We start from the raw sequence: 26,126 nt of genomic DNA, 5'->3' as shown, positions 1-26,126 counted from the left end.
TACGGCAGCCACGGTATGAAACTTTATCCACCTTTTCTCGCTTGGGGGAGGATTAAAGTCCATCAGAACCAAAATCCTTAAAATGTAGCCTAGCAATTGTTAACTTGAGCTTAATACTTCTGATTTGACGGCTGTTTTGAAGAAGCCCTATAGATTAAAGCTGGAGAGAGGGTGGGTCCACTGCTTTGTCTGGGTATCGTTTTCCTTCTGTGTACTTAGAGCTTTTCTGTGTGGAAGTGACAGAGGAGCAGTAGGAAAGGGACATAGGAAGATGCGATTGTGAAACTCCACAAAATGGCAGCGGAGCTGTAGTAAGGTTTTAATACGCTAATTTCTGTGTTCTGAGATTTTTGGGTTTGTATTCAGGTGAATGGTAGGCTCTTATTCATCCTCATCCACACAAGGATGTGTTTTGTGCCTCTGGCTTTATTTTCTGGTTCTTTTTTGGAGGTGTTTTGTTTGTGGGTTTTCCCCTCTTCTCCCTATCTCTCTATTCCTGCTTACTGAGTTGCAAAATGATTCATTTCTTTTCCGAGGTTTGGGTGGGATTCAGCTTCATTGTACAAAATCTGAAGCGAGTTTGTTGTGTTTCAGCTCCCAGATTGTACTCTACAGAAATGCAAGATGAAAACTGCTGGAAACGCTAATGCTTGATGCCTCCATGAAGTAAATGTCAGTGCACTAGAGGTTTTTCATTGATGGTTATGTCTGAATAAGTTAAAATGATTTTGCACTCTATTTGCTGCTAAATATGAGGCTCTGTGGAGATGGGCTTGTATTAAGGCAGATGACCAAAAAAAAAAAGCTCAAGTGTGACACTCATTAAAATCTTACACAACTTTACAGAAACGTTTTGGCTTACATTTAGTCAAGTGGAATGTCATTGACCTGTAACTTTTAGCTTTGCTTGTCGAGAGCTTATGGGAACCTTAATTCTGGATACCTCAGCTAAATTATTTGTTGACCGATGAGCAAATAATGGAGGACCTGAGAACACTGAATAAGGTAGGGATTATTGCTTGATTTGTATTTCTTTGTTTTAAAGAGAAAGCTAATGCTTTCCCTGAAGAGAACAGAGCTCTCTGTTTTATGTTCCTTTTTGAGATGTGGGACTACTTCATCCCAGTAGGCTTTCTGAAGTAACACAATAAAAGATTTAGCAAGATGGTATCTCCTCCCTTTTATTTTAATAGGTTTAATTAACCTAATTAAAATGACTGTCATCTAAAAATGTAACCTTTTGTCTGAACCAAGTGATGAGCTATCTTAAGGAGTTTCTTTCTTCCCCCGCACGGCTGAGCAGATGTTAACGCGTCTTTCTGCCTCTGGTTTAGGCCTTAGCGTGGGGGGGTGTTTTTAGGTGGGGTTTTTTCCCCCTCCCCACTGTTGCAATGCTTTAACAAACTGCATGGGGTACAGTGTGTATGTTTATAGTTTTTTCTAGGTTTTATTAACCTATTGCTTTCCTGCTAAATGCTTTAAGGCTTATCTAATTTGTTATAATAGAGGCTGCTCATTAAGGCTTTTGCGGATGGTAGTGGAGCGTGCTTTTTGTGCCAGCTGTCGAGGTGTCTCTAATGATTTATCTCCTGTATTTTGTGTACCCGGAGAAATGTTGGATCGTGTTCAAGGAATATAATGTGTTGGATGGGTTTGGTTTTGACTTGTTTTAGTGGATTACCTGAATGCTCTGAAGGAGTTCAGTTTGCAGACCTTTTGTATCACGATACTGATTATCTACACCTTTGGCTGTTCATGGCATGCTGTTCTGGTTACGTGTTATGCTACTTGACGGTACATTTTAAGAAAGGATCATTTAGAGTATGAAAGTAAGACTATCTGAAATAATTACTGCGAACTTCGATGGCTCATGCCAGATCTCTAACACTTCTTTGCTTTCTTTCCATGTAGCTTAAATCACCCAAGAGACCAGGTGAGTTAACAGTTGCATTAGAACTTGCTCACAGTCATGCTGTTTTGAACAGAGAATTATCTTGTAGGCTTTTTGACTGTATAATTGCTGACTGTGTAATTTGACTGTATAATTGTTTTGACGGTGTAATTGCTGTTCTTTGTGTAGCTACTGTGGCGAATGGGTGCTGTGCGTGGAGTCTCTTCAGCTGTTCTGAAGTTTGTCAGGGGTGGGAAGGGAGGCTCATGGATGGCTGAAACATTTGGGCATGGGACAATCTAATTGTGTAAAGAGGTGTTACCGTTATATTCAGATGCGTCTGGGCAGCTTGCCTGCTTGTCAAGTAGATGGAAGGATTGAGAACTTAAGGTTTTATGCTTTTGGTTCTCTAGATGTATCTGTACACTTTATTTCAAGGCAGATTGGGACTAAAGTATTTTTCTGATGGAAATTTGAGATTGTAGCTTTCTGTGCGTATTATTTCAGTTTAAGATGACATTATTGATCGCAATTCTGCAGTCAGTTATGCTATTGCGTGGTGAACGCAAGCTAGTCTTTAAACATAAACACAATCTCTCTCCTGTTCTCAGCCTCTCCGTCCTCTCCCGAGCACCTCCCAGCAACACCAGCAGAGTCTCCAGCACAGCGGTTTGAAGCCCGAATAGAAGATGGAAAACTCTATTATGATAAGAGATGGTAAGTCCTAGTAAATTTCTGTTTCAAGCAATGTGAGCCTTGTGTAGTGAAGAGACAAAGACTGTGGAGAGAAACTGCTTTGATGAAAGAATTTGGGGACAAAACATCTTTGGGCAGAGGTTAGCCCCTTCGAGGGCTAATCATTGTGACACTGGTAAATCAGAAGTGATAATGGAGTGCTTAGACCTCGTAGACTTCCCAGAGTAACTACTGGCTTGAATAGAAGGAGACTTAAATGTTTTCCATGGAGTCAGTGGTGCACACTGTGACACTTGGGCAACATTTTTGTCAAACCTGACATTAAAAGAGCCACCAGCAGACGCAGCGTGATGTAGCTGTGAAACTGGTCGGCTGAGTTACAGGTACTCTGCGATTGCCGGGACAGAGGTGTCAGCAGTACTCACGGTCCTGGTGTTCGGTTTTGTAGAACACTAGCTCATCGTTCCACAAGGTGGCGGAAGAAATGTTGTGCAGCAGATGAACAGAATGAAAAATGTTTCTAATAACAAATCCAAATAACCTTTAAAGATCAAACCCACATGGGAGAAGCAACTTCAGAATTGCTGATTTGATTTAGCTCTGTTAAATTTTATGAGCATATAGCTGTGCAAGCCTCACAAAACGCAAGGAAAATATTACATTCTGCAGAGAAATGTTAGTAGGTTTTGAACTTAATCTGTGAGACATGCAAAACTGGTTAATCAAGGGCGGCAATCTAGTACTCCTTGAGCAGAAAGCGATTTGCAAGTTGTATGCTTATTTGTAACCTACTTTGGTGTTCTGGTGGCTCAAAGTAACAAGCGACGAGGTTATAATTCTATCATGGAAAATGATAGCTTGTTTTCTACGCAACAGTTGTCTTGTGCAGTTGGTCAGTTTTTCTTTCTGCTAGTCTTCTGACAGTGAGGTTTCATCGAGGGTTCAGTGTATACAACTCCGATAAAAGCTGCTGCCTGGAGCTTCAACTTCTGTGAAGCGTAAAGAAGACATGAACCGAACAGGCTACATGTTATTTCAGAAATTCATGACATTCTTTTTTTTTTTTTTTTCATAATTTTTTTTTCATGTAAAGTGACTATCCTCTAGGATATATGTGGATGAGTAAACTGTTCTTCAGAATTCTTAAGCATGAGAAAAGGAAAGATGGATTCTGGAGTAATCTGTCAGTAAAGCTCCCACGAAATTTAAAATGGGGAGAGCTTCACTGAGCCCAGATGAATTTCTCAAAAGCACATACTGAAAGGTATCTAGTTGGGACATAAAACACAGATGTTTTGATCTTGCTGAATTCAATTGTCATGGGGGTCTCACTGTCGGGAATTCCAGCTGTTGCCTTTCCTGTCCTCCTTGTTCTTATGCTGTTTTAAGAGAAGTATTTTACATTTTTTTTTTTTGGCTGTAATAATTCTGCTTAGATTTTTTTTTGATTGATAGTAATAATACTTGTGCAAAGTAGCTGGTATTTTAAAATGATGAAATAACTTTTGATAGTGGGAGGGTAATTTTTTTTTCTAAGGTGTATTAAGGCTGGAGCTGCTGGTGTGCACCAGAAATAATAAAACTGACAGCTCAGGAGTGACTACTTTCTCTGGTTCCTGACAGCAGCCGTGAAGGACCATTATCTCAAAATAGTGAATGTTTAGGGCTAGTAATGGACTCCCTAAGGTCTTCCAGAGACATTTCACAAACATCTCTCCAAAGTGGAGACTTTGTGTAGGAAGTTTCAGATGGATGTGGAATTAGTCTTCAGTGTTTTATCCTCAATTTGCTCCATGCCCCCCTGTCAGATCCTAAAATCCAATTCACTGTAAAACAGCCATCTTTCTGCTTTTACCTTTGTCTGCATACAATAATGCAGAGCGATTTCTTTCAGTCTTCTGATGGAGGTGCAGTTGAAAATCTTGACCTTTCAGCAAAATATTTTGTAGTAGAAAGTGGAATTATTTTTGTTTGCCTCACTTGTCAGTATTGTGTATTTTACCTCCTGCAAAAACAGGAGTTGTTTGGCACTTTTCTTCTCTTGAAAGCCACCTTGAAATTCCATTGCGTTTTTCACCTGAAGTATTTTCCTCAGTTCTACCCCTCTGTTCCCCTGTGGGTATATAAACGCGGCAAAAGGCTGAGATGTGAGCAGGGAACTGAGATGTACCTGGCTACTGTGCCTTCAGCGGAGCTGTCTCTCGGTGTCCGTGGAGCATGAGACAGTTGAGACAACTCTGCAAGGGAAAAGTGATGAACTAACTTATTACCTTGCCTTTTCTCTGCACGGTTAACATAGATTTAACGATGGACAGTAACTTGTGGTGTGAAATCCAGTGCTGGAGCCAGCTTTGTCTGTGTCATTAGCTTTGGAATTCACTGTTGATCAAAAATGGGAAGAAATAGCTTTGAGTGGAAAAATGACTTCATTATCTGGGCAGGCACGGGTATCACGTGAGAGCCGTCGTTTGCAGTGGTATCCTCTGCACTCAGAGGCTTGTGCACTGCTTGTATCAAGATCATCAGTTCTCCTTGCTTAGGCAGTCATGGCATGGCATGGTAGGATACTGCCGGACTGTGGTTTTTATTCCTTATCTTAGCGAGGTCTGGTTTGTAGTAGTTTATACTCTTCCTTTATATCAATTAATGGTCATCTGGGCTCAGCAAACTGAGATTTTTGGCTCATCACGGCCGCTATTACACTGCGCTGAAACCCCCTGACATCCTTTCTGTTAAAATGAAGGAGAAAGAATAATGGTTGGGCACAAGTGTCTAAAGGCTGTGGAATTTGAGGGGGTTTTTATTCCCTCGCCCAGCCCCTTGGTAATTAATATGTTCGGAATGAAACCTGTCACTGTCGTTCTTGTCGCTGGCAAGCAGCGTGAAAATGCTAAGTACGTGAGCCCGTAGGAAGAGATTATGGAATAAACTATTGGAAGGCTTCCATATTTACAGTATGGTGGTTGTAGAAATAACTGTAAAGATTATGCAAATCCACGCGTTTTGACAAGTGGCTGTCAGCCAATCAGACTGCAGGGAGTTGCATACTGAGTAGTTAGTGGGGGAATTTGTGCGGTGATCCTGCAGCTTGGATTGCCCTGTTAAATGTGAAGCGCATCATGATTAGGGTAAAGGTGGAAACAGAGGTATGCTTTTAGAACTGTAAGGCATTTAGATGTTCTCTTGATTAAGACTATTTACTTACAAATAATCTGTTTCAGTATAATTATTTCTGCCTATGGAACTCTCTGAGGCAGAATAAACAAACTGGGGAGTTTTGTCTAGCACACTTTGCAGCACTTACCAGAAACATGGTCTGCAAAGAAGGTGAAACCATGAAGTCAAGCAATTCAGAATTACGGATTTTTTTACTTTGTTTTATACAAAATGCACTAAGAAAAATATATAGCATGACTAAAATATGACCTAAAAGGGGAAAAAATGGATATGCTTAGACACAGCCTCCTTATGGCAGCTATATCCAGCTTCTTAAGAGAGTCAGTTACTCATCACCTTCCATTTTGGGTATTTTCACAAAATAAGACAGTATTAGAAATTTGAGGTCTCTGTTTAAACAATACATAGACTGCACTGACTGAGAACAGTTCACTTTTTTTTGTGGTGGTGGTGCGCTAGTAATTTTGTGTTGGGAAATGTGAATAACTTTTGAGTAGCTGGGATTTTTCTCAGTCCCATTTTATCAGGCATAACATGGAGTTGCCTTCTAAAATCCATCCTGTGTCTGAAATGGGAAAGGTTAGTTTGATTAATTCTGGAAACGTGGGCTTATTGTGAGTTGGCGTTTTCCTCTTTTGTGGCTTCATGCTCTGACCCTCCCTCTTTCAGATGTGAAACCTGTTTTCAGTAATCTGTGTACAGAATTGAATGTGAATTGATTTTCATGTATTCTGAAGTGTCATTTAAATGCAAAGTGCGTGTGTAGAATCAGACCACCACTGTGTTGAAGATGGGGAAAGTGGTGTGGAAAGACACAAACTTGGTATTTACTCAAATCCAAATTATTGTAGAATCCGAGCTTTATCAGTCTTACTGCTGTTTCTTTTCTCAGTCTCTGGATAGCTAATGGTTTCATGTGTTTCCTTTTTATTTTTCTTTTTTTTCAGGTACCACAAGAGCCAGGCGATTTACCTGGAGTCTAAAGAGAACACTAAGATCAGCTGTGTGATCAGTTCTGTGGGCGCCAACGAGGTAGTAGCTGCAGTGTTTTTCCTGGGAGTGGGGAAAGCTGAGAGTCACTGTAGGCAGGTAGACGGCTGTCTAGTAAAGAATAAGAGAAAATCAATATTATTTTCAGAAAAGATGTAGTTGTCTGGTGTCTAAAGAAGCTGAATCCAAGATAAAACTGAGTTGAGAGTTCTCTTCTTGAGATGGGCAGAGACTCGCTGCGTTTCTAAAGAACGAACCTACATTTTGCAGGTAGTACTTTGGCAGGCGGGGAAAATGGGGAGAGCTGACGTTGCGTCTCGCCAGCACTGCATTCATAAGTTCCATTCCCATTATTTCAAGAACATAACATACAGTTGTTATTAATGCAAAATTAAAAAAATGAAATAATAATTCCACTGACTGGGGAGATGGGGCAGGTGAGCCGCTTGTCTGAGACAGTTTCCTTGTGGCTAATGAGCAAGGCTTAGAGAAGCAGGTGAAGAGACGCGTGTGCCTAAGATTGATGTGAATCTTGCTGCAAAACAGCTTAGTGCTTGAACGGCCCCCATCAGTGGGGCAAAAGGAGCGGTTTATTTTTTCCTTGCAGGTTTCAGACACTTCAAGGAAAGAAATTATAGACACGGATGCATTTCTCTTCCATCAGCCAGTGAAGCAACTTTAACTTGTTTTGGCAGTTAAGGGAAAATATTTTATTGTCAACAAAATGAGTTGCATATGGGATATGCTTTGTATCACAACTGTTCTCTTTGCAGTAACAGTTGTTACGCTCAACGGTTGGTTATTTAGATAAAGTAGTAGTAGCACGCTAATGGTTGCATTAAAAATATACTACTGCTAATTTGATTAGAGTTATTACTGTTAACTTACACCATTAAAACTCAATCTCTTGGGAGCATCTTAACCTGAAACCTGAAGGAAATGCAATCCATTAATTCTTATTACATGAATTCCACTTTAAAGTGAGACAATAGGTTTTGTTTTGGCTTTGTGTGGGTTTTTTTGAGGGAGGCCGGGGAAGGAGGCACGGCAGTTGTGATGGTTCATTGCAACAATCTAAAGCCAAGGGAGATAAATACTTAACAGAATACTGAAACGATAAGATGCTCTCTCAGGAGTACAACATGCACATCTTGGATTTCATCACACATTTAAAAGTTTGGTTGGCAAACTATGATCTTACTGGTTCCTGCTTGAATTTAGAAGCTAGAAGGCAGACTGAGGTTTGAGGTCTCTAGTTGTAGACTGGAATCAAAAGTTGATAGCTTTTCTAAAGGAAGTCATGTTATTCAAAGGAATTCTACCGAAAATACGTGTACCGAAAATGTAAGTAGTTAACAGCGTACCCCCGGCATCTTTCTTCATATGAAGGTCTAAATCAGTTTTCTTAAACTGGATTTGAATTCTGTAATTGGCTATGGGCCTCTAATACGGAGTCTGAGCTGTGATGATCCCCTTTAAAAAACAAACCAAAAATATCTCCCCAGCCTCAAATTCTTTAAAACTTGACGTGTTTAGATCTAAACAGAATACATTTCTATTACTTCTGATGTCATTTTCTTGGAAATTGTGAATCAAATGCTGCATTGGTGGAAATCATTGGCCAAGCGTGTGGAACCAATTCAGTCATTTGCCTTTTGACAACAGTAAACTTTTCGGTGTGTGCAGGAAGGGGTTTTCTCGTGGGTTGTTTGGTTTTTATTCCCATGAGTTTATTCAGCAATCTCAATTTGTTGGAAGTTGATAAAAGGAGGAAGCTTATTTTTCTTTTACAATCTAGGAATAAAAGAAATTCAGAGGTGGATTTGGTTGTTTATATTTACCATCTCCTTCAGTTCTTTAGAACTAATAGATGTTATCCTCTGGTTGCAAAATACATTGCAAGTTTGAAACATCAGTTTTAGGTTCAGTATATGTCTTGATGTGTTTATTTTTCTGAACTGTGTGGCACATTTTAGCGTTAATAAGTAATTTCACTGGTGTGGTCACTTAAAGCTGGGTTTTAAATTTTCTCTGACTAGAACTTAACAAAGCGGTTAACTTTAGGAAAACTAATACACCGTTCCATCATACTGTGGTAGAATGTAAAGCCGTACGTGTTTTGTCTGTTGTTCTGGATGGTTGCTCAGAGCTTGTAGACTTAAGAATTCTTCTGCTTAGTGAAACATACCAAATTCTTGGAAATGTTGCAGTAGAGAGATGATTATCGGCAAAGGTGGATTCTGATTTCTCTAGGGAAATAACTGATCAAATGCAGGCAAATATTAAATTTCTTCTATATTGAGGGCTTCTGCTAGTAAAGTCAATTTATAATTAAAATAATAAAGTTAACTCTTATCTACTGTGCCAGGCCTGAGCTAATATGATACCTAAAATAAAAAAAAAAAGTTTTGGATAAATCGCATGCCAACACTAACTTTTTAGTCCTTTGTGTTAGGCAATATTGGCCTTGTGTCCTAAAATACTCTAGTACTAAGAGCGGGATAACTCTTATTTTCCATGCATTTATTTAAATATGTGTAAATGCATTAGAATATAAATTGTGGAGGAGTTTTGCTCAGACTTGATTTTTAAAGTACAGGTATTTGGGTCTAAACTACTTGAAAGTGATTTTTATTTTTTAAAAATCCTGAGTGGCTGCCTCCACGGCAGCAATTTGTCCTTTGAAACATATTGAATATCGGCAAGTTATGTGAATTCTTCCATGCAGGTGTTTTTTAAAAAACGCCCTTTTATCTTCAGATACAATTTATTTAATACATTTTGAGAAATGCTTCACTGAACAAAATCAGAATAAGCTTTTCATCTGACTAATCGTTACTTGTCTGGGCAAATCCCAGGATAGATAATTTTATGATCTGTGGATCTAGAGAGACTTATTCTTGATTAGGTAAAGCTTAGTGCCAGAGTTCTGTTGCGAGCTGTGGCAGACGGAAACTTGCTTTCCTGATGGTGCTTGGAAAGGGTAATTTTTCTTGATGAGTGTTTCGAGCAGCAAGTTCAGGTGGCAAAGTTAGAAACCTTATTTCATTTTTCTATTCAGGTTGCAAATGCCTAGTGTGGGGAGGGAGAAGGGATTAAGGTAAATTGTCTGTGCACCCTGAATAACAGAACAGATGTTCAGATTTGGCAGTAAGAATCCCTGGACTTACTTGTCTGCATATTGCTTACTGTAGGTTTTCCCTTTTGCTCCCCAATATGTCTCACTGCCCTTTTTTTTTAATTATTATTTCTTAATGCAGATCTGGGTGCGGAAAACCAGTGACAGCACAAAGATGAGGATCTATCTGGGACAGCTGCAGCGAGGTGTTTTTGTCATTCGTCGACGATCAGCTGCGTGACTGTATGCTCTTCCTTGGTCTTTTTTTTCTTTTTTTTTTTTTTTTAATGGATAGACAAACCTCTAACGGGGAATGGCAGTCTGTTCACTCAGCAGCAGAGAACACTGTCGTGACCTCTTATGAGACAGTCTGTGGCTGGCCACACGATCCCCAGTAGTCCTTAAATCTTTAGTGGTACCCAAGCACTGCCCTGGACTATTTCTGGATTTTTGCATCGAGCTTCTGTATGCTTCCTTTATATTTTGGGTGACTATTTAAGAAGACTTTGCATCATATTTTTTTTCATCATTGTTTCATGGTGCATAGATGGGAGTCGTATGTTGAAAACAACATAACCTTTCTGTTTTGAATCAGACCAATGGAAGAAGCTTTGCTTGTAAAGGCCTGAGGTTATTTGTTCTTTTTGGTTTCGTTCTCCTGCAAGGCTCGGGATGTTGGGCAAAAGGAGATTAATCTTGCCAGCTTTCAGCTGCAGACGAGAGATGCGTCTGTAATACCTGGTATATGACATCAGCTTTATTGGATGAACTGTTGAAAGACTTGGGCGCTGAGGCTTTTTTTTGGAAAGTGTGAACAGCTTAGAAACTGCTGAAAATCCAGTTGATTTTAATGTAGTTAAGCAGTCATGCGTGGTTAATCAGAAGCTTCCGTTTCTCTTCACATTAAAAGACCCTTCAATGAACAAGCAAAGAGTATGTCTATTTGCTGAAGTCCATTTCCTGAAATAGGCAGATGAGTATAAACCAAAGCATTAATTAACTGGACTTTGCAGATAGCAAGACTACGTGAATGATACGTATGAGTAAAACCACTCATACGTGTAGAGAGATGAAAGCTAAATTTCACTTTCTTCACTGATGCTTAGAGTAACAGGTCATGCTGGAATCCTGCTGACAGAAGGTACTGGCTCTGTTGTATCTTCCAGAGAAGCCTGGTACAGAGTGGAAAGCGGCATTGGCATGCACTTAGTGTATAGCTGAAACCTTCATTCCCTAAAATGCCATGCAAAGGTTTCCCTTTGAAGGGTATTTTAATTACTGGAGATAACGCTGGGTTTCTACACTTGTCCTCCAATAGTACAAGTGAAAATGCTCAAGTGATGATATTAATGTTCTCACTTCCAACATGTTTAAAGATCTGACTCTGGCATTCCTTTGTTATTCCCAGTCTTTTGCTGATGGCTGAAACCACCAGTACCATGTGTGACTGCACTGGCATGAACTACACAGTTCTGTTCACAACCTTCTGTGCAAAAGAACTTTGTGCTCCTTTTGATTATTGGACAAAAAGTTGTGATTTCTGCCTTTATCAATATCTGTCACTTTGAGGCATCTTTTGTTTTTGCTTTTGAACTACCTTCCTGTTGAGCATCAGTCAAGCCTTTCTTTCATATCTGGATAAATGGAGTATTTTAAATGACTGTTTCCATTTCTTTTACTTACTGCAGTTGGGTGGCAGTCACATCCCAGGAACTGATGTACGGACGTGGATCTGGAGTGGAGTGTTATGGCTGAGTTTGTGATGTGTTGCCTTTGTGGCTGGGACAACTTACCTGTTTTTACTGTGTTTAGTGTCTCAACTGGAGAGATCTGGAGCTCTGGCGAGGAAAGGAGAGGGTTGCTGTTTCCCGCCCCTTGGAAAAGTGCCGTCGTCGCTGCAGCGTTAGCCAGGTGGAAAGCAGCAGGCTGTGTTTTGTCAAGTTAACAGCATACTTAATATAACTTAGCATTCTCTGCCCATGTGACAGGTTTTTAATAAGGTGATGATGTACCAAACAGGATTTGTCACTGAGCCTTAAAACAAACATCATAGTTCATTTTTATAATCAAAGGTGCTAAGTAAATAGCAGGATTCATTTCCTGCTTATATCACTTTACCAATATACACGTTTGTGGAAGTAGCTGGGAACTTTGGTTCAATTTTGGGGAGATACCTTGCCAACCTGCTAACAGCAGGTGATCTCTCTGCTGCTGTTATCTGTTTGGGGGAAATTTTAAAGGTATTGGTAGAAGTGTGGAAGTGCAGCAGCTCTCTTGGAGCCGGGCATGGTATAGGTGCACATTGTGTGAGCTTAATTACATAGCTTTAACACTGCATCTTAATCTGAATCAACAACATCTGCTTACCATCCCTGTTCCTTGGCACAGGAGGGAAAGAATAGCTGCTCTTGCAGCCAAAAGCCTGTCTTTCCATCAGCTGTGGCCTGATATTGCAAGGCTGGGGGGGGAGTGTGATGGGATGGGACAGAACACACATTTCTAGCTCTCACTCTCATTGGAATTTGAATAGTCTTCTGGAATTAAATACCTGTGGGAATCTTGCGCCATCTCCCTCTTCCCCCCGCCCGCCCTGTGGACACCCAACTGTGCTGAGAAAGTTACTGTTGTCATCAGGAGTCACCTTGTGCCGTACCAGGTGATCGAGGAGTGTAGCTTTGGACTGGAAGTTATAGTGGGAGAAAAGAATCTAAGAAAGAATGCGGACGGTGAGCAGCCAGGGCGGGAAGGAAGAAATGCAAGTGTACTGTGGGATGGACTGGGGAGATGGGTATGTAAACTGGTTCTGACTAGAGGCAGCGCTTCAGTGGGGAACTTGTCGAAACTTGATCCCAAACTCTTACTCCACTCTTTCACGCCAGTCTTGGATCTCCAGGAAGGATGTATGAGGTTTGTACAACTCCCTTCTCTGAGGTCCTTGCCCGTTGCCAGTGTCCCCAGTGCACCTGGATCAACCTTCGAACTATAATTTCTGCTTGTGACAGTCCTGCGTGTGGGCTTGGGGCCCTCTTTGCTCCAATTTAACTGCTACGCTGAAGGTATTTTGCTTTAAGACGACTTCATCTGTACTTCCTTCTTTTAATAAAATGAAAATCTTTCTTGCCTTAGTTGATCACCATAAAAAGTAGATCTGTCTCCTCTAACAAAGCACGTGAATATTGAATCCTGTTTTTTCAAGCAGGCTGTTCTGTAATGGCCTGTGCCGTTTACAAGGCTGGACATGAGAAAAATGCAGTGCCTTATTGTGCGCTCAGGAAAGCAGTGCATTTTTTTTAATCCTAGAAGGATGCTCGAAATGTGTTGTTGCGAGGATGAGGCATGTGGGGATCAAGAGCATAGACATCAGCTGTAGAAATGAAGATTTCCTGCCACTGGTTGGAAAAACAGAGACAAGTTACTCAAGGAGATGGACAAGGTCTTGCTTAAATTCTAAGAGAAAATTGGCTTCTCTGTCTGCTGTTTGCCTGTCTAACATCGGTCTTTTGAAGGATTCGAACCTTCAGTGAACAGAAATGGCTTTGCTACAGTTATGAAAAGATTTAATCCTCATTATGGACAGCACTTAAAGTAAATTTAAGAAATGGTTTTAACTCCTGGTTATAGTAACTCTAAAGAAAAGTGGACCTTCTGCCAAAAATAGGCTTCTACTGAGGGTTAAATTATAGTTGGTTCTTGACTCGCATTAAGCAGGTTTTCGTTGCCCTGAGAAATGGACTGTGATGTTGATCAAGTACAAAATAAAGATGATTTCCCCCCTCAGCCATTAGATGTTCAAAGGGACAGGGAGCCGGGCCAGCGCACCAACCTCCAGTGGCTTTTTGACATCAGACTCGCTGAAAGGTTTCAAAAGAGGCTTTTTCCTAGGATTAATCTAATAAAATAAATTGTCTTTTTTAGCTCATGTGCTTTGGCTGGAATTTTGTAGAGGGACGAAGTGATGTCATGCCAGGTGTCTTTTGATCGTTTGCAATTTTTTTTGTGCGTTTCTGGGGAACTTAGGAAAATAAAGCCTAAAAGAGCAAGAAATTACTGTGACCCTTGTGAATAACTGAGGTTCTCCCTCTTTCAGAAAAAGAAATTTAAAACACCTCTTGGGTTCTTGTTCCACAGAAGAGAATAGCAAATGCTAAATAATCAAGCAACTCTGAATGGGTGTCTGAGGTTTGCTGTTACCAGTTTTAGTTCGTCCCATTCTAAAACTTAAAAATGTAATATATTTTAAAGTACTCGGAAAACAGAAGAGTGAATACTTCCATTTTTCTATGATTTATTTGAAAACTCATTGAAACTTCACATTTCATTCAGTTAAAAAAATTCCACTGTTTTAATGTTATGCTGTGTTTGGGAAACGCCTCTGACATTTAACATCAGCTCAAATTTGGGATGCCAGAGTATCTTGTCACACATTAGGTACCAGTCTCTGCACAGTGGAATCAATGCTGGTATTTAGATTCCTCCTTTTTATGCACGAATGCTTTTCTCTACAATATTCTTGATTTCAGTTTAGTTAATAAGTGCACGTAAAAGGGTGTTTTTGCCTCAGATCCGATGTTAAGAAGTAGGTGGAGGGGGGAGAGTGGCGAGGAGAAACCTTGTACCCTGGGACCAAAATTTCAGTAACATTTAGGTGACAAAAGGCATAAATGCAAAATGTTTTCAATGATGTCTATATATCAGCAGGACGGGGGTTAAAGAACCGAGACACGGAGCAGCAAACTAAAGCCTTTGGTTCTAAAATAGCAATGCTTTGAGCAAAGCCAGGTGGTTTTAGGGCTTTGGAACCGAGAGATCTAACCCGCTGGAAACAGCTACTGATTGATTTAATCAGTCTTAAACTTGAAACCCATCCGTCGCCTCGTCTGCCTAAGGTGGCTTTGTCATTTTGCATTTAGTTCTGATTTGCATCCACATGTTCTGCCCCAAATCTTGAGGTGGGGGGGGAAATCAGGCTAGAAAGTGATGAAACATATTTTCTTCATTTCGCTTTATTAATGTTCCTTATTTTAATTGAGTTTAGGATTCTTTTGACAGTGGCTGCCTGCAGAGCTCTGCTGTTTTAATGGCTCTCCCAATTAATGAAAGCGAGTGGTCTTTAATGAAAACAAATGCAAATCCAGCTTAAAATCGGTGTTTTAAATCAAGGTTTCTGCTTGATGGTTTAAGTCCTGTTTGGAATCGGTGACCGAAGGGTGTCAGAGTGAGCAGGTGGATTGCACGGACTGACGTGGGCTCGGAGAGCGGTTGGCTCAGGACACAGGGATGTAGCTCCATGGCTGCTTGCCTTGTCAAATTAAACGGTAGGTGGAGTTTTTTGGTTTTGTTTTTGTTTTTTTTTTTTTCAGGGAAGTAGTGGATGACTGACAAATAATTGATTTCTATAGAAACCAATGGTTGAAGGTAGCTGCTGATCGGGTCAGAATACCGAAGAATTGCTCATTACGGGGAAGAAATACTCTCTTGCCCACGAACTAAACTTTAGTAACAGTGCGTAATAGTCACATGAATATTTTTTCCCAATGTGATTAGGAAGCGATATTCCAAACCTCGTATGTCAGGAGGCATCGTGTAATGGGGAAAACTCTGAACACTAATGATATTAAATCATGTAATACAGTTGCGCGAAATTAGTATAAACACAGGAGGCAAATATTCTGATAAGGATTTCTCTGGTATTAAGAAAATCTCATCCATTGAAATTGGGAATTACTAAACCCCTTGGTTTAAGACTGTCCTGAAGATAATAAGATGTGGCGGAAGAGTTTCATGTGTAACTTGGGACAGAGAGATGTGTGCTCTGTAATTTCAGCACTCGAGTATTGATGAGGTCTCGTTTTGTACCAGGTATGAAGTTTTGCAGTTGAGGGAAGGGAAATACCGAGGCGAAGGTGGCAGGATGGTTACCAGCCCTGGCTCAGGCTACTGGTCTTGTTTTCCCCTAAGAGGATTCAAAGCTACCGGTTTGTTTCCTCTTTCATTGAAATGACTGTTTTGAGGAGAGCTTTGAGAGTTTGGGTGAAATGTAGGAATAAAGTGTCCGTCCCCTGGTCTCTGCCTGAAGATGGACAAACGTTGTCCCAAGGAAGGGATGGTTGGCCGGCAATCCAGTGAGTGCTCACTGAGGATTCCATCCCTCTGAGGAGATGCAGGTGCTCGCTCGTCCTTCCCAGGCGCTGTGCAGGTGAGTGTTTAGCAGGTGTTTTGGAAGGCGAAGCTGCAGTATTGGTGCTCCCTTCCTCAGACCACTGCTGTGGTGTCTCTGGGCACGGGAGGGTGCCCCTTGTGAGAAGACTGAATGCTTCTTGGATCCTGGAGGGAATGACTGGGATTAGTCTAGTGGGGAGTTTCTGGAGCATTTAGCAAGGTTTGGCCCCTCTCTGTTCTTTCTCAAAGAAGTCTAAGGGTTTAATTTGCTCTGAAGTACTCTGAAGTACGGAGAGCCGTAGGGAGCTGGAAAGATGCAGCAGTACGTGTTCTGGACTGGCCTGTCGCGGCATCTTCTGTGCGTGGCTGCCCTCTGCTACCCAAGTGCTAAAGACCCCGGGGAACACATCAATAGATTTGCCTTTTCGTGGATGTGAACAGCCTTAAATAGCGGCTGTAGTCTTCACAAGGCATGCCTGTTCCTGGTTTACCATTTGATGTAACTAAAGGTATTATTAATCTGCAAAGCCTGGGAGTGGAGGGGTTTTTCCCTTCCCATCGGAGAGCCTGACAGCTACTTCATCTCGATTATGCCTCAGCTCTTTGTTGTATCTGTCACAGCCCTGGGCTGAATGGCGGAGCACTACGGTGCTTCTGGTGGGTGCTTTTCCTACCTGTGTAATGGGGATCTAATTAATGGATACAGCCACTCAACCGAGCAGAGGCACAGGCCCAGAAGAGGCAGCGGTCTTGCTTGTTCTTTCAGCCAACCAACTGCATCTCGTTCCAACACACTGTTCCAGTGTTGCTGTTGCATGTTTACTTAATCCTGAGGCATTGCTGCATTTCTTTGATTTATTGTAGTGAGCATTCTCTCTGCTTCTGAATCTTTTTATTGCTAAACACCTTGTTGAGTCAGTGCGGTGTCTCAGATGAAGGCCAGCATTGGAAGAACATGGCCCTGGCAGGTTCTCGGTGTACTTGGTTTATCGGTGGGGGTCGCAGGATGTGATGGCTCTGCTGACCAAGGTCGTCTTCTGGTCCTGGGACCCTGCCTGTCGCTTGTGTCTTGCTGCAGCGTTCACTCCAGTGAGCTGTGTGTGCTTCCCAGGGGCTACCAAGAGAATCACAGAAATCATAGAATGGTTTGGGTTGGAAGGGACCTTAAAGATCACCCAGTGCCACCCCCTGCCCTGGGCAGGGACACCTCCCACCAGTCCAGGTTGCTCCAAGCCCCGTCCAACCTGGCCTTGAACCCCTCCAGGGATGGGGCAGCCACAGCTTCTCTGGGCAACCTGGGCCAGGGGCTCCCACCCTCACAGGAAAGAATTTCTTCCTCACATCTCATCTCAATCTGACCTTTCTCAGTGTAAAACCATTCCCCCTCATCCCATGGCTCCCCTCCCTGATCCAGAGTCCCTCCCCAGCTTTCCTGGAGCCCCTTTAGGGCCTGGAAGGGGCTGGAAGGTCTCCCCAGAGCCTTCTCTTCTCCAGGCTGAACCCCCCCAGCTCTCTCAGCCTGTCCTACCAGCAGAGGGGCTCCAGCCGTCCCACCATCTCCGGGGCCTCCTCTGGCCCCTCTCCAACAGGTCCAGTTGTAGTTATTGTGCAACCTCAAAATGCAGTTACTGCGTATCTGAAAGTGCTTGTTTAGGTCTGGCCCCGCTTCCCCCAGGTTCCTCTTTAGTGAGCAGGTTTCTCTCGAATGCCTCCCAATGCACTGCTCTAGTGGGACTGAAGGGTGCTGAGAAGGATGGTGAGGGCGAGTTGTGCCTGCCTGCTTGTCCACGGGATGCTCAACCCTGACATTGTCATCCAAGCACGAGGAAAGCCTCACTCTTCTTGCAAGAACAATGCAGTTGTCACCTTGTGCGTCTTCAGGAGGAGCTGCCTTCTCTAGCTCCTGACAGAGCTCCCTCGATTGGGTTCTTGAGGTGCCATGTAGTGCTTGAGCTAAATGCTGGAACCTTTTGGGGAGGGTGTTACAAAGGAAGCTGGAAATGGCAAGGCATGGTGTCAGTGCTGCTGCTGTGCCATTAACTGGTTTAATGAGCCTCTTAAATGTGTTTTGGGGAAGACCTCCATCTCCTGCATGACCTTATTGTCCCTGTTTACTGTCTCGTTAAGTGGCTGGACTGATGGAGCAGTGGTGGTGCTGGAAGCGGAGCAGCTCGCTGTGATTCCCAGCACCATGGGCTTTGCCTTCCCAAGGGGAAGCAGAAGCTGCAGCTCGGCCATGTGGTGCCTGGACACCACGGTGGATGTTCTGGGGCTCCCTGGGCCCCAGGACAGGGTGGAGGCAAGGGACCACAAAGCTGTTTGCATTAGTGAAAAGGGTTTCCATTCCCAATCAATGGAGTTGATCAGTTCCGAGGTCCTGCATTCTTCCCACAGGTGTCTCGCTCTGCACCTCCTTCAGGTGGACGCGTGTTTCATCTCCTCACCCCACGTACTTTGCTCACCGTGCTGCCATCCGCTCTCATTTCCAATTTCACACTGACACGCTCTTGACGTATTTATAAACGAACCCTCTTATGTCAACCCACTAAAAAGCAACCAAATGTGTTCCGGAGAAATATTTCTCTCTTCTGTCTCCTGTTGCTGTGGCAATCTTGACTGCTGCTGAGCAGAACGGGTGGGAGAAGCCAGCGTCAGTGCAAGAGCATCCTGCTTTCCCGCATGGTCAGCGCTGTGAAGGGCATCCCATGCCTGCTGCTGCCTGTCTTGGCAGTGATTTTACCCCTATAGTGGTTTTGATATGCGAATCTCAAAGGTTTCTACAGGGAGAAGTAAATGAGAATGTACTTGATTGCTCAGCTGGGGAAGCTGAGGCACAGGAGTGCAATGATCTGCCAAAGACCGAGAGCTGTGTCCTCATTCAGCCAGAAATGCCCTTCTCCTTACTTTACTTAGCTTACACTCTGGATTTTAGGGCAGCTTAATCTTCCTTAAGGTTTTGCTCTAGGGTTTCAGCTATGTCAGAACTTTGTCTGTGCCTCTTGGCACGTAATCTCTTCTTCAGCGTTACCCTCTTGTCTCCTCTCCATCCAGCTGGACAGGCCAAGGCTCAGCCCAGAGCAGGTGACCAGATGATTTCTGGATAACGAGGTACTGCTAACCAGCTACATTTGGTAGTTGACTGCGAGAAGCTGGCGGCAAATCTCAAGTAAAAATGTGTTAGCATAAACCATTGGAAGAGAGCATGTTTTCCTTTGCAGTAGGTGGAGAACACGGGGACGGTTTGTTAATCAGATCTGTCAGTGATCAGCTGACAGATGGCAACTCACTGGGGATAATTAATCATTTGCTTGTGCAGGATGTTGAGTGTGGAATGACGGGGTCTGTAAAGATGCCAGCAGGAGGGTTCTGTGTGAGACAGCTCAGAGAGGACCCGGGCCCCCCGGAAGGGAAGGTCTCTCCCTGCGAGGTGGAACTTACTAGCTAAATACAACAAAGTCCATCTTGCTGAGCACCACAGGCTCTCTGCCCACCACCTTTGGCTTTCCAGGGCATCGCGGAGCTAAAGGCTTGCAAAAGGCAGGAAGAAAAGCTGGGTGATGCCTGTGGGCTTTGATCTGCTGTGAAGGCTTTCTGCCCCCAGCCTGGGGAGAGGGGGAATGAGTTTGAAAGAAATGCAGGCGCTTGTGGGTCTGGTCTGTTGGGAGCGTTGAAGGAGTAAGTCCCTCTACTGGGGTTGTTCAGCCTGGAGCAGAGAAGGCTCCGAGGAGACCTTATAGTGGCCTTCTGGTACCTGAAGGGGTATAAGAAAAGCTACAAGAAAGCTGGGGAGGGGCTGTGTGCAAGGGCATGTAGCGACAGGACGAGGGGCAATGGTTTAAACTAGAGCAGGGCAGGTTTAGATGAGACATTAAGAAGCTCTTCACAACAAGGATGGCAAGACACTGGCCCAGGTTGCCCAGAGAGGTGGTGGAGGCCCCATCCCTGGAGACCTTCAAGGCCAGGCTTGTTGAGGCTCTGAGTAACCTGATCTAGTGGAAGATGTCCCTGCTGACTGCAGGGCGGTTGGACTAGATGGCCTTTAAAGGTCCCTTCCAACCCAACACGTTCTGTGATTCTATGATGCTGAATTTTCTCCTTAGGAAAGACCGAGCTGCTGTGAGTGAGCAGCAGCAGAGTGATGTGGCTCCGATGGCTGGTGTCAGCGAGGAGCCGAGCGTCCTCTCGGGGTCTGCTCTTCTGAGAGGAGGAGACGTGGCCAAGGTGGCATTCGCAGGCAGCGCTCGCCCTCCCAGCGCGCCTTGGGCTCTGGGTGCGAGGGCAGAGGTACAGCAACCTCTGTGTCTCTTTCTTGTAATGCTTTTCTCTCCATATATTCTCAAAATCCTCCTTTCCAAAGGCGGCTGCCTCAGCAGGGAGGGTGAGGCACAGGCAGAGGTGGCGCTGAGGGGATGAGGGTGATGGATGAGTGGAACCTCCTCCCTCCCTCTAGACTCCGAGGACTCCATGTACAATTTGAAGTGGGGGGAGAAAAGGTACCAAGGATTTGTCAGGCTTGTTCCTGGCAGATAAGTTGGTTTTATTGAGTGGCTTGACATGCAATTCCATGCAGCGCATATAGATGTTTGTCTGACGTTTACTTAGAGGGAGATATTTTTTTTTCTAGCCATCCTAAAAGTGAAACTTTGTGTAATGGTGCATTTGCTCAGGGAAAATGAGTGTGGAGATGCTGTCAAAATGCCAGGCTTGTCTGGAGCAGGGGTCCTGCAGAAGACAAGTGGCATTAGCGTGTTTGAGGAGGTTTCATTTAGAAGTAATGAAGTCCTCAGGCTTTTGGGGGCTCCGTTAATTGAACTGAAGAGGTACGAAGCCCAGAAGGGAGATGCTGTTCACACCTGGAAAGGCAGAGACGCTCGCAGAGGGAGAGAGTCAGAATAGGTTATTCCTACTGTAAAATGACATCAGAAGGAGGTGAAGGATTTTTCTGAAACTACATTATTTTGCCTGCATCATTTCAGGGAAGTTGATTTTACATGGTAGGACTAGGTGGTTGGCTTCTAGGTGAGAATGGGGCTTGGGGCTGAGTTTTAATTTGAAAGGCGTTCAAGGAAAGAAGCGCAACCGTCCTCTGCCCTGTGAATCATCATGCCGGTTCACAAGACCACAGAACTGAATACTGAAAAAAATGTCAGGACACTTCTCGCAGCTTACGGATTTGTAAAGCTGGAAGTCAGCACGCTGCTTCTCCTCGCTGAGAAAATGCGGAACCTGAAACTGTGGTTCCTTTACTCCATATGTATATTATTTTTTCCTCGCAGGGAGAGGGCATCTGAATGGAGATGTGTTTTCTCCATGAGACGCTGGGCGTGGAGGTCCTCTTGGTAACTTTGTTTTGGTATTAAAATAGTTTTCCAGATAATGCTGTTTCTCTTCTGAAGGCTTCCAAGCTTTTACAACGCTGGAGTAACTATTCCATTTATGAGGAAGTGGAGGCAGGGGACTGCGGTTGCTGCAGCACTGCCGGCAGAAGCTTGCTGCTTGCCCCAACTTTCCAACAAGCAAATAAAACTACATCTGTTAATTGCCTTTCCTTTGCAAAATCCACTTATTTCATAAACACTAACGCCGAGTTGTGTAACAACGGGCTAGGAGGGTGAGCCAATGTTGCTCGCGTTGGCCTTGTCAATACCGATTGCTTGCTGGAGACCTGTCGTGGTGTCAGGGTCAGTATAAACAGTGTTTAGAGTTTGCTTTTTCCAGGGGAGCTTTCTGTTCTTGTAGGGATTTAATATTATTTTTTTTGGCCTTGGACCCCTCCTCTTCTGCCACAAACTTAACAAGATCCGTTGAAAGCTTCCCCGGAGCATGACAAACTCACCACCGTGGGTTTGAATTGGCTTTAAATAAAAGGTGTTGTGCTTCTGAAGTGCCCTGCCCAAGGGCTCTAGAGCACTCCACACACAATCCAAACAGCCAGCAGACAAAGCCATTAAATGTGAAGTGCCCACGCATGATTACCCGGCAGAAAGCTGCGGCAGAGTGTTTGCCCATGAGTCCCACTGGAATAGGCTTTGTCTGAAAAACCACCCTCAGCAGGTGATAACTCTTGGAAAAAGTCAAGGTGGGTCTTGATTCATCGAGGTGGGTGGTTGAGTCCTTCCTTTCAGCGTAGAGCAAAAGAGAGGTAGGAACAAGCAGAAGTGAGACTGGGGAGGGGGGAGGAAGATGTTTTAAATGGGCTGCTGTGTTTTTGCCCTCTGCGAAGGCGCTGTCTCCCTGCGTGGTGGATCCAAGCCACTTGAATTTCCAGCTTGCGTGACTAGTGGCCTCAGTGTCTCGTATCCTGAAAGCAGAAATATAACCCTGAGGAGTCAGATCTCATTTCTTCAGTTACATTTGCAGAGTGAAACCCCGTAAGTGTAACTCCTGTACTGCCTCTGAGCTCCCCCAGCCTCCATCTCCTGGCAGCTCGTCAATTCTGAACACGTAGCTTCGTTTTACCTCTTACAACAGCACCAGCTGGAACAGCTTCGTCCAGGGTGGGGAGTCTCGGGCGCATGCTTTAGCGAGCGAGGAGAGGGCTTGAAGATGAATGTGCAGTTCCCTCCTGTGGTTTACAAGGCTATATCTATATTTTTAGGGTTTGGGTTTTTTTTTTCCTTTCCCCATCTTACTGAGGTAGGAAGGGAAGATTATGGCACTTGATGATTTAATCAACGTAATCTCCAGATAAAACATGCTTATGTTATACTACTGGGAGATATTAATTTATGCTGGCTTGCTTCTCCTAAGGTAAATTAAATCATTAGTTTTAAGACTGGATTAGGTGTGCGTGTCCCCTGCCTCTTAAAAAGGCAGTTTGGTAGTTCTTAAAATCTTCTTGGCTTGGCATTTCTTGGGAGTCATCAAATCCCTTCAGCGCAGGTGTCATGAAAAGTGGAGCCGAGACGCAAATGCTTAAAGGTGCCACCACCAGCTCCGTGGTAGCTAAATGCCTCCGTACCATCGTGGGACCTGCTAATGCCTCCTGCCTCTTTCTTTACCCCATAGCAGTAATTTTACCAGCTCATAAATTCAGCGAGAAGATTTTACGCCAGGTCTGGGGCACCAGCAATCGCTCCTTTGATTGAACCTGTATCTTGAGCATCTGCATCCATGGAAAGCTGAGCTGTTTGGTGTGCGTTGAAGGAGACCTGGCCAGGGCAGGCGGCTGGTGTCCACACCCTTCTACTGGAGAAGAGCACAAGGACATCCAGGATGAAGCGTTGACTGGTGCTTGAAAATACGCCTGAGCAGAGCTGTAGCCCAGGTGTTGGGTGATCTTGGAAGTGCTGTCAGCACCTCTGAACTGGCTGAAAATTCCCCAAAACCTATAGGTGACGCTCTGTGAGTGCACAACAAAAATTAAAAGCCAAAGATCTTTTTGTTGAGGAGGGTGGGAGATGTTACAACTCTTTCATACAGGCAGGGAACCTGAGGCACGGTCTGGGGAGGGCAGTAGCAGGGTGTGGGAGTAAAACTGGAGTGCCTGATGCCGGTGGCCCCTCCTGGAGTCACTGGATTTAGAGCAGATGTGCTGAGCTGAGCCAGCGCAGCTGCTCTCCTGTGGTTCCTCGCAGGAACACCCGATGCGGAGACGCTGGCTCCAAGCGTGGAGGTGCCCTGTCTGCTTGGATGGCCAGCAGCTCCGGTGAGGAAACCAGGCCCTGCTGCTGAGACAGACGGGAATGGCTGCTTGTGACCCAGGGGGAGGAGAAATGACAGAGACCCTCACAGCAATTTCAGGGCTATTAAGGATGTGATAATGAGGCGTTGAGTGCATCATTTTTCATCACTTCACTCCCCCACTTCCAGTTCAGCCCATGCATTAATGTTCTCCATCCCAGGAGGACAGAAAACACTCTGCTGGTGCTGTAACTCCATTTATTGTGCATCTGGGCATCAGCAGGGCTGGTGCACGAGGGAGAAGATGCCTTCCCAAAAAGCTGGCTCAGTTCTCCATCAACGGAGAGCAGACGCTCAAGATACAGGTTTGATCAAAAGGGCAATTGTTGGTCCCCCAGGTCTGGGGCAAAACCTTCTTGCAGGATTAATGAGCTGGTAAAATAACACTATCTGGTAAAGGAGGAGGCACATGGTGGAACTTGCTGCTGTGGGATGCTCTCCAGCCATCTTTGGGCATCAGGCTATGTGCTTGTGGGGAATCTTGTGTGAGATGGTCTCAACGCACCTGGGGAAGGGCCACCATCCATATGCTGTTTCCTGTACTTTTCTGGTGTTATTTTCCTTCATACAGTCAGTCGTTTGGTCTGATTCTGCACAACCCATCTCTTGGATGGTGAAATCTTCCACGGCTTTGTTTTGCCTCTCGGGATCCCCAGGCCATCTGCTGCGCCACGGTTCCTGGCCAGTGGTGGACATGCTGGTGGCTATTCCAGAGGAGCAGCTTTGCTGGCTCTCACTCGCCCAGGCGTGCGCTGGCAGAAGCGGGCACACAGGCAAGGGTTTTCCTAAAGGACAGAGCTGTTTTGCTCCCAGGATGGGTAGATTTCTGATCTCTCTTGTGAGCGGGTTGATGTCTCTATGGAGGTCAGAACAGGGATTGAATCCATGAGGTTATAAATCACATGGAGGGCGAGAAAGCAGCGTGCGGAGGTGGCTGGGGGCAGGTCTCTCTCTTGTGTAGCTCTTCCCATTAGGCTGCTGGTCAGCTGTGCCTGTGCAAAGAGCCAGTCCTTCTTGCTTTCATTTCTCCTCTTTGAATATACGGAGGCATTTTTCTGCTTGAGTATTTAGAGGTGAGTGTCTCTTTCCCTGTGTAGCACACTTGCAGCTGATTTATCGTGTGATGCTCCAGCACTGGGATCAAATGTTAATGCAGGCGTGCTGATACAGTCTGCTTTGACCTGGGCAGCTCCTGGAGGTCTGCAGGCTTTTGGGGAACAAAATCAGCCATGTGATATGGCCCTTTGCCACCTGCAGATGCGTCTGTTGGTGCATTCAGACTCTTCTCCATCCCCAGCTCCCCACCAGCACCCTCCAGAGGCTTCCTTGGGGCTGAGCTCTTGACCTTCAACTTGCTGCGCTGGAGGACCCTCTGTTCCTGTGTGATTGTGTGTGTGTCCAGCTTCTCACGGGCTCAGTTTCAGGGGCTGCGCATTCCCTCAGGGCCGGGGATGCCTCACACAAGGCAGAGACATCGCCTCCCCGCTGCCGTGCTGCAGGTTGGATGGGCAGGTGGCGGTGTTATCAGCAGAGGAGACGAAAAGATCCCCAACTGGTATCTGTCACTTCTGATGGCAGACATCAAGGATCTGTCACTGGCAGAGCAAAAGGGGAAAAATATTATTTTTGGTTTGATCCGGCTGTTTTCTCTCTCCAAGTACCGCAGGCTACAGGGGCTGACTAGACATGAAGTGCTGCCAAACGCTCACTCTGATTTACCTTTGCCTTTGTGCAGGTTTTTCACAAGGAGGAAAAGTGCTTGTTTAATTATAAAGGAAGCGTTTGTAGTCTCTCACGCGCTGGCAGAGACCTGGGGGCAAAGCTGATCTGCAAAATGTATTTTGACTTGGTTTAATGTCTCTTTCAGGCTGCCGATACCTCTCCTGCATCTCCCTGCCAGTCAGCCGAGGCTTGTCCCGCAGCCGTGGAGGACCAGGCAGGTCGGTGCTTGGGAACAGGGACCTCGGTGTCACAGAGAAGAACCACGAGATCCCCACGCTCCAGTCACAGCATCAAAGAATGGTTTGGGTTAGAAGGGATCTTAAAGATCACCCAGTGCCACCCCCTGCCCTGGGCAGGGACACCTCCCACCAGCCCAGGTTGCTCCAAGCCCCGTCCAACCTGGCCTTGAACCCCTCCAGGGATGGGGCAGCCACAGCTTCTCTGGGCAACCTGGGCCAGGGGCTCACCACCCTCACAGCAAAGAATTGCTTCCTCACATCTCATCTCAATCTCCCCTCTTGCAGTTTAAAACCATTCCCCCTCATCCCATGGCTCCCCTCCCTGATCCAGAGTCCCTCCCCAGCTTTCCTGGAGCCCCTTTAGGGCCTGGAAGGGGCTGGAAGGTCTCCCCAGAGCCTTCTCTTCTCCAGGCTGAACCCCCCCAGCTCTCTCAGCCTGTCCCCACAGCAG

General features: G+C 44.8%; 1 protein-coding gene across 2 annotated transcripts in view; it reads left to right on the top strand.

Moving 5' to 3' along the window:
- Positions 1–25,599, top strand: part of SUDS3 (SDS3 homolog, SIN3A corepressor complex component) — a 36,752-nt gene extending 11,153 nt beyond the window's left edge. The window contains exons 8-13 of one of the 2 annotated variants that reach the window (XM_054219355.1): positions 944–1,005; positions 1,912–1,933; positions 2,503–2,608; positions 6,712–6,796; positions 10,015–10,115; positions 25,582–25,599. In XM_054219355.1, the coding sequence (XP_054075330.1) occupies positions 944–1,005; positions 1,912–1,933; positions 2,503–2,608; positions 6,712–6,796; positions 10,015–10,113 (374 nt within the window). In that variant the 3' untranslated portion in view covers positions 10,114–10,115; positions 25,582–25,599. Of the gene's footprint in view, positions 1–943; positions 1,006–1,911; positions 1,934–2,502; positions 2,609–6,711; positions 6,797–10,014; positions 11,530–25,581 lie in introns of those variants that run through there. The other variant, XM_054219354.1, reaches the window with a different exon arrangement.
- Positions 25,600–26,126: the final 527 nt, after the last annotated feature.

This window comes from Rissa tridactyla, chromosome 13 (assembly GCF_028500815.1).
Source record: "Rissa tridactyla isolate bRisTri1 chromosome 13, bRisTri1.patW.cur.20221130, whole genome shotgun sequence".
Lineage (NCBI taxonomy): Eukaryota > Metazoa > Chordata > Aves > Charadriiformes > Laridae > Rissa > Rissa tridactyla.
The sequence above is the reverse complement of the archived record's forward strand: the minus strand, read 5'-3'. Positions and strand labels throughout refer to the sequence as shown.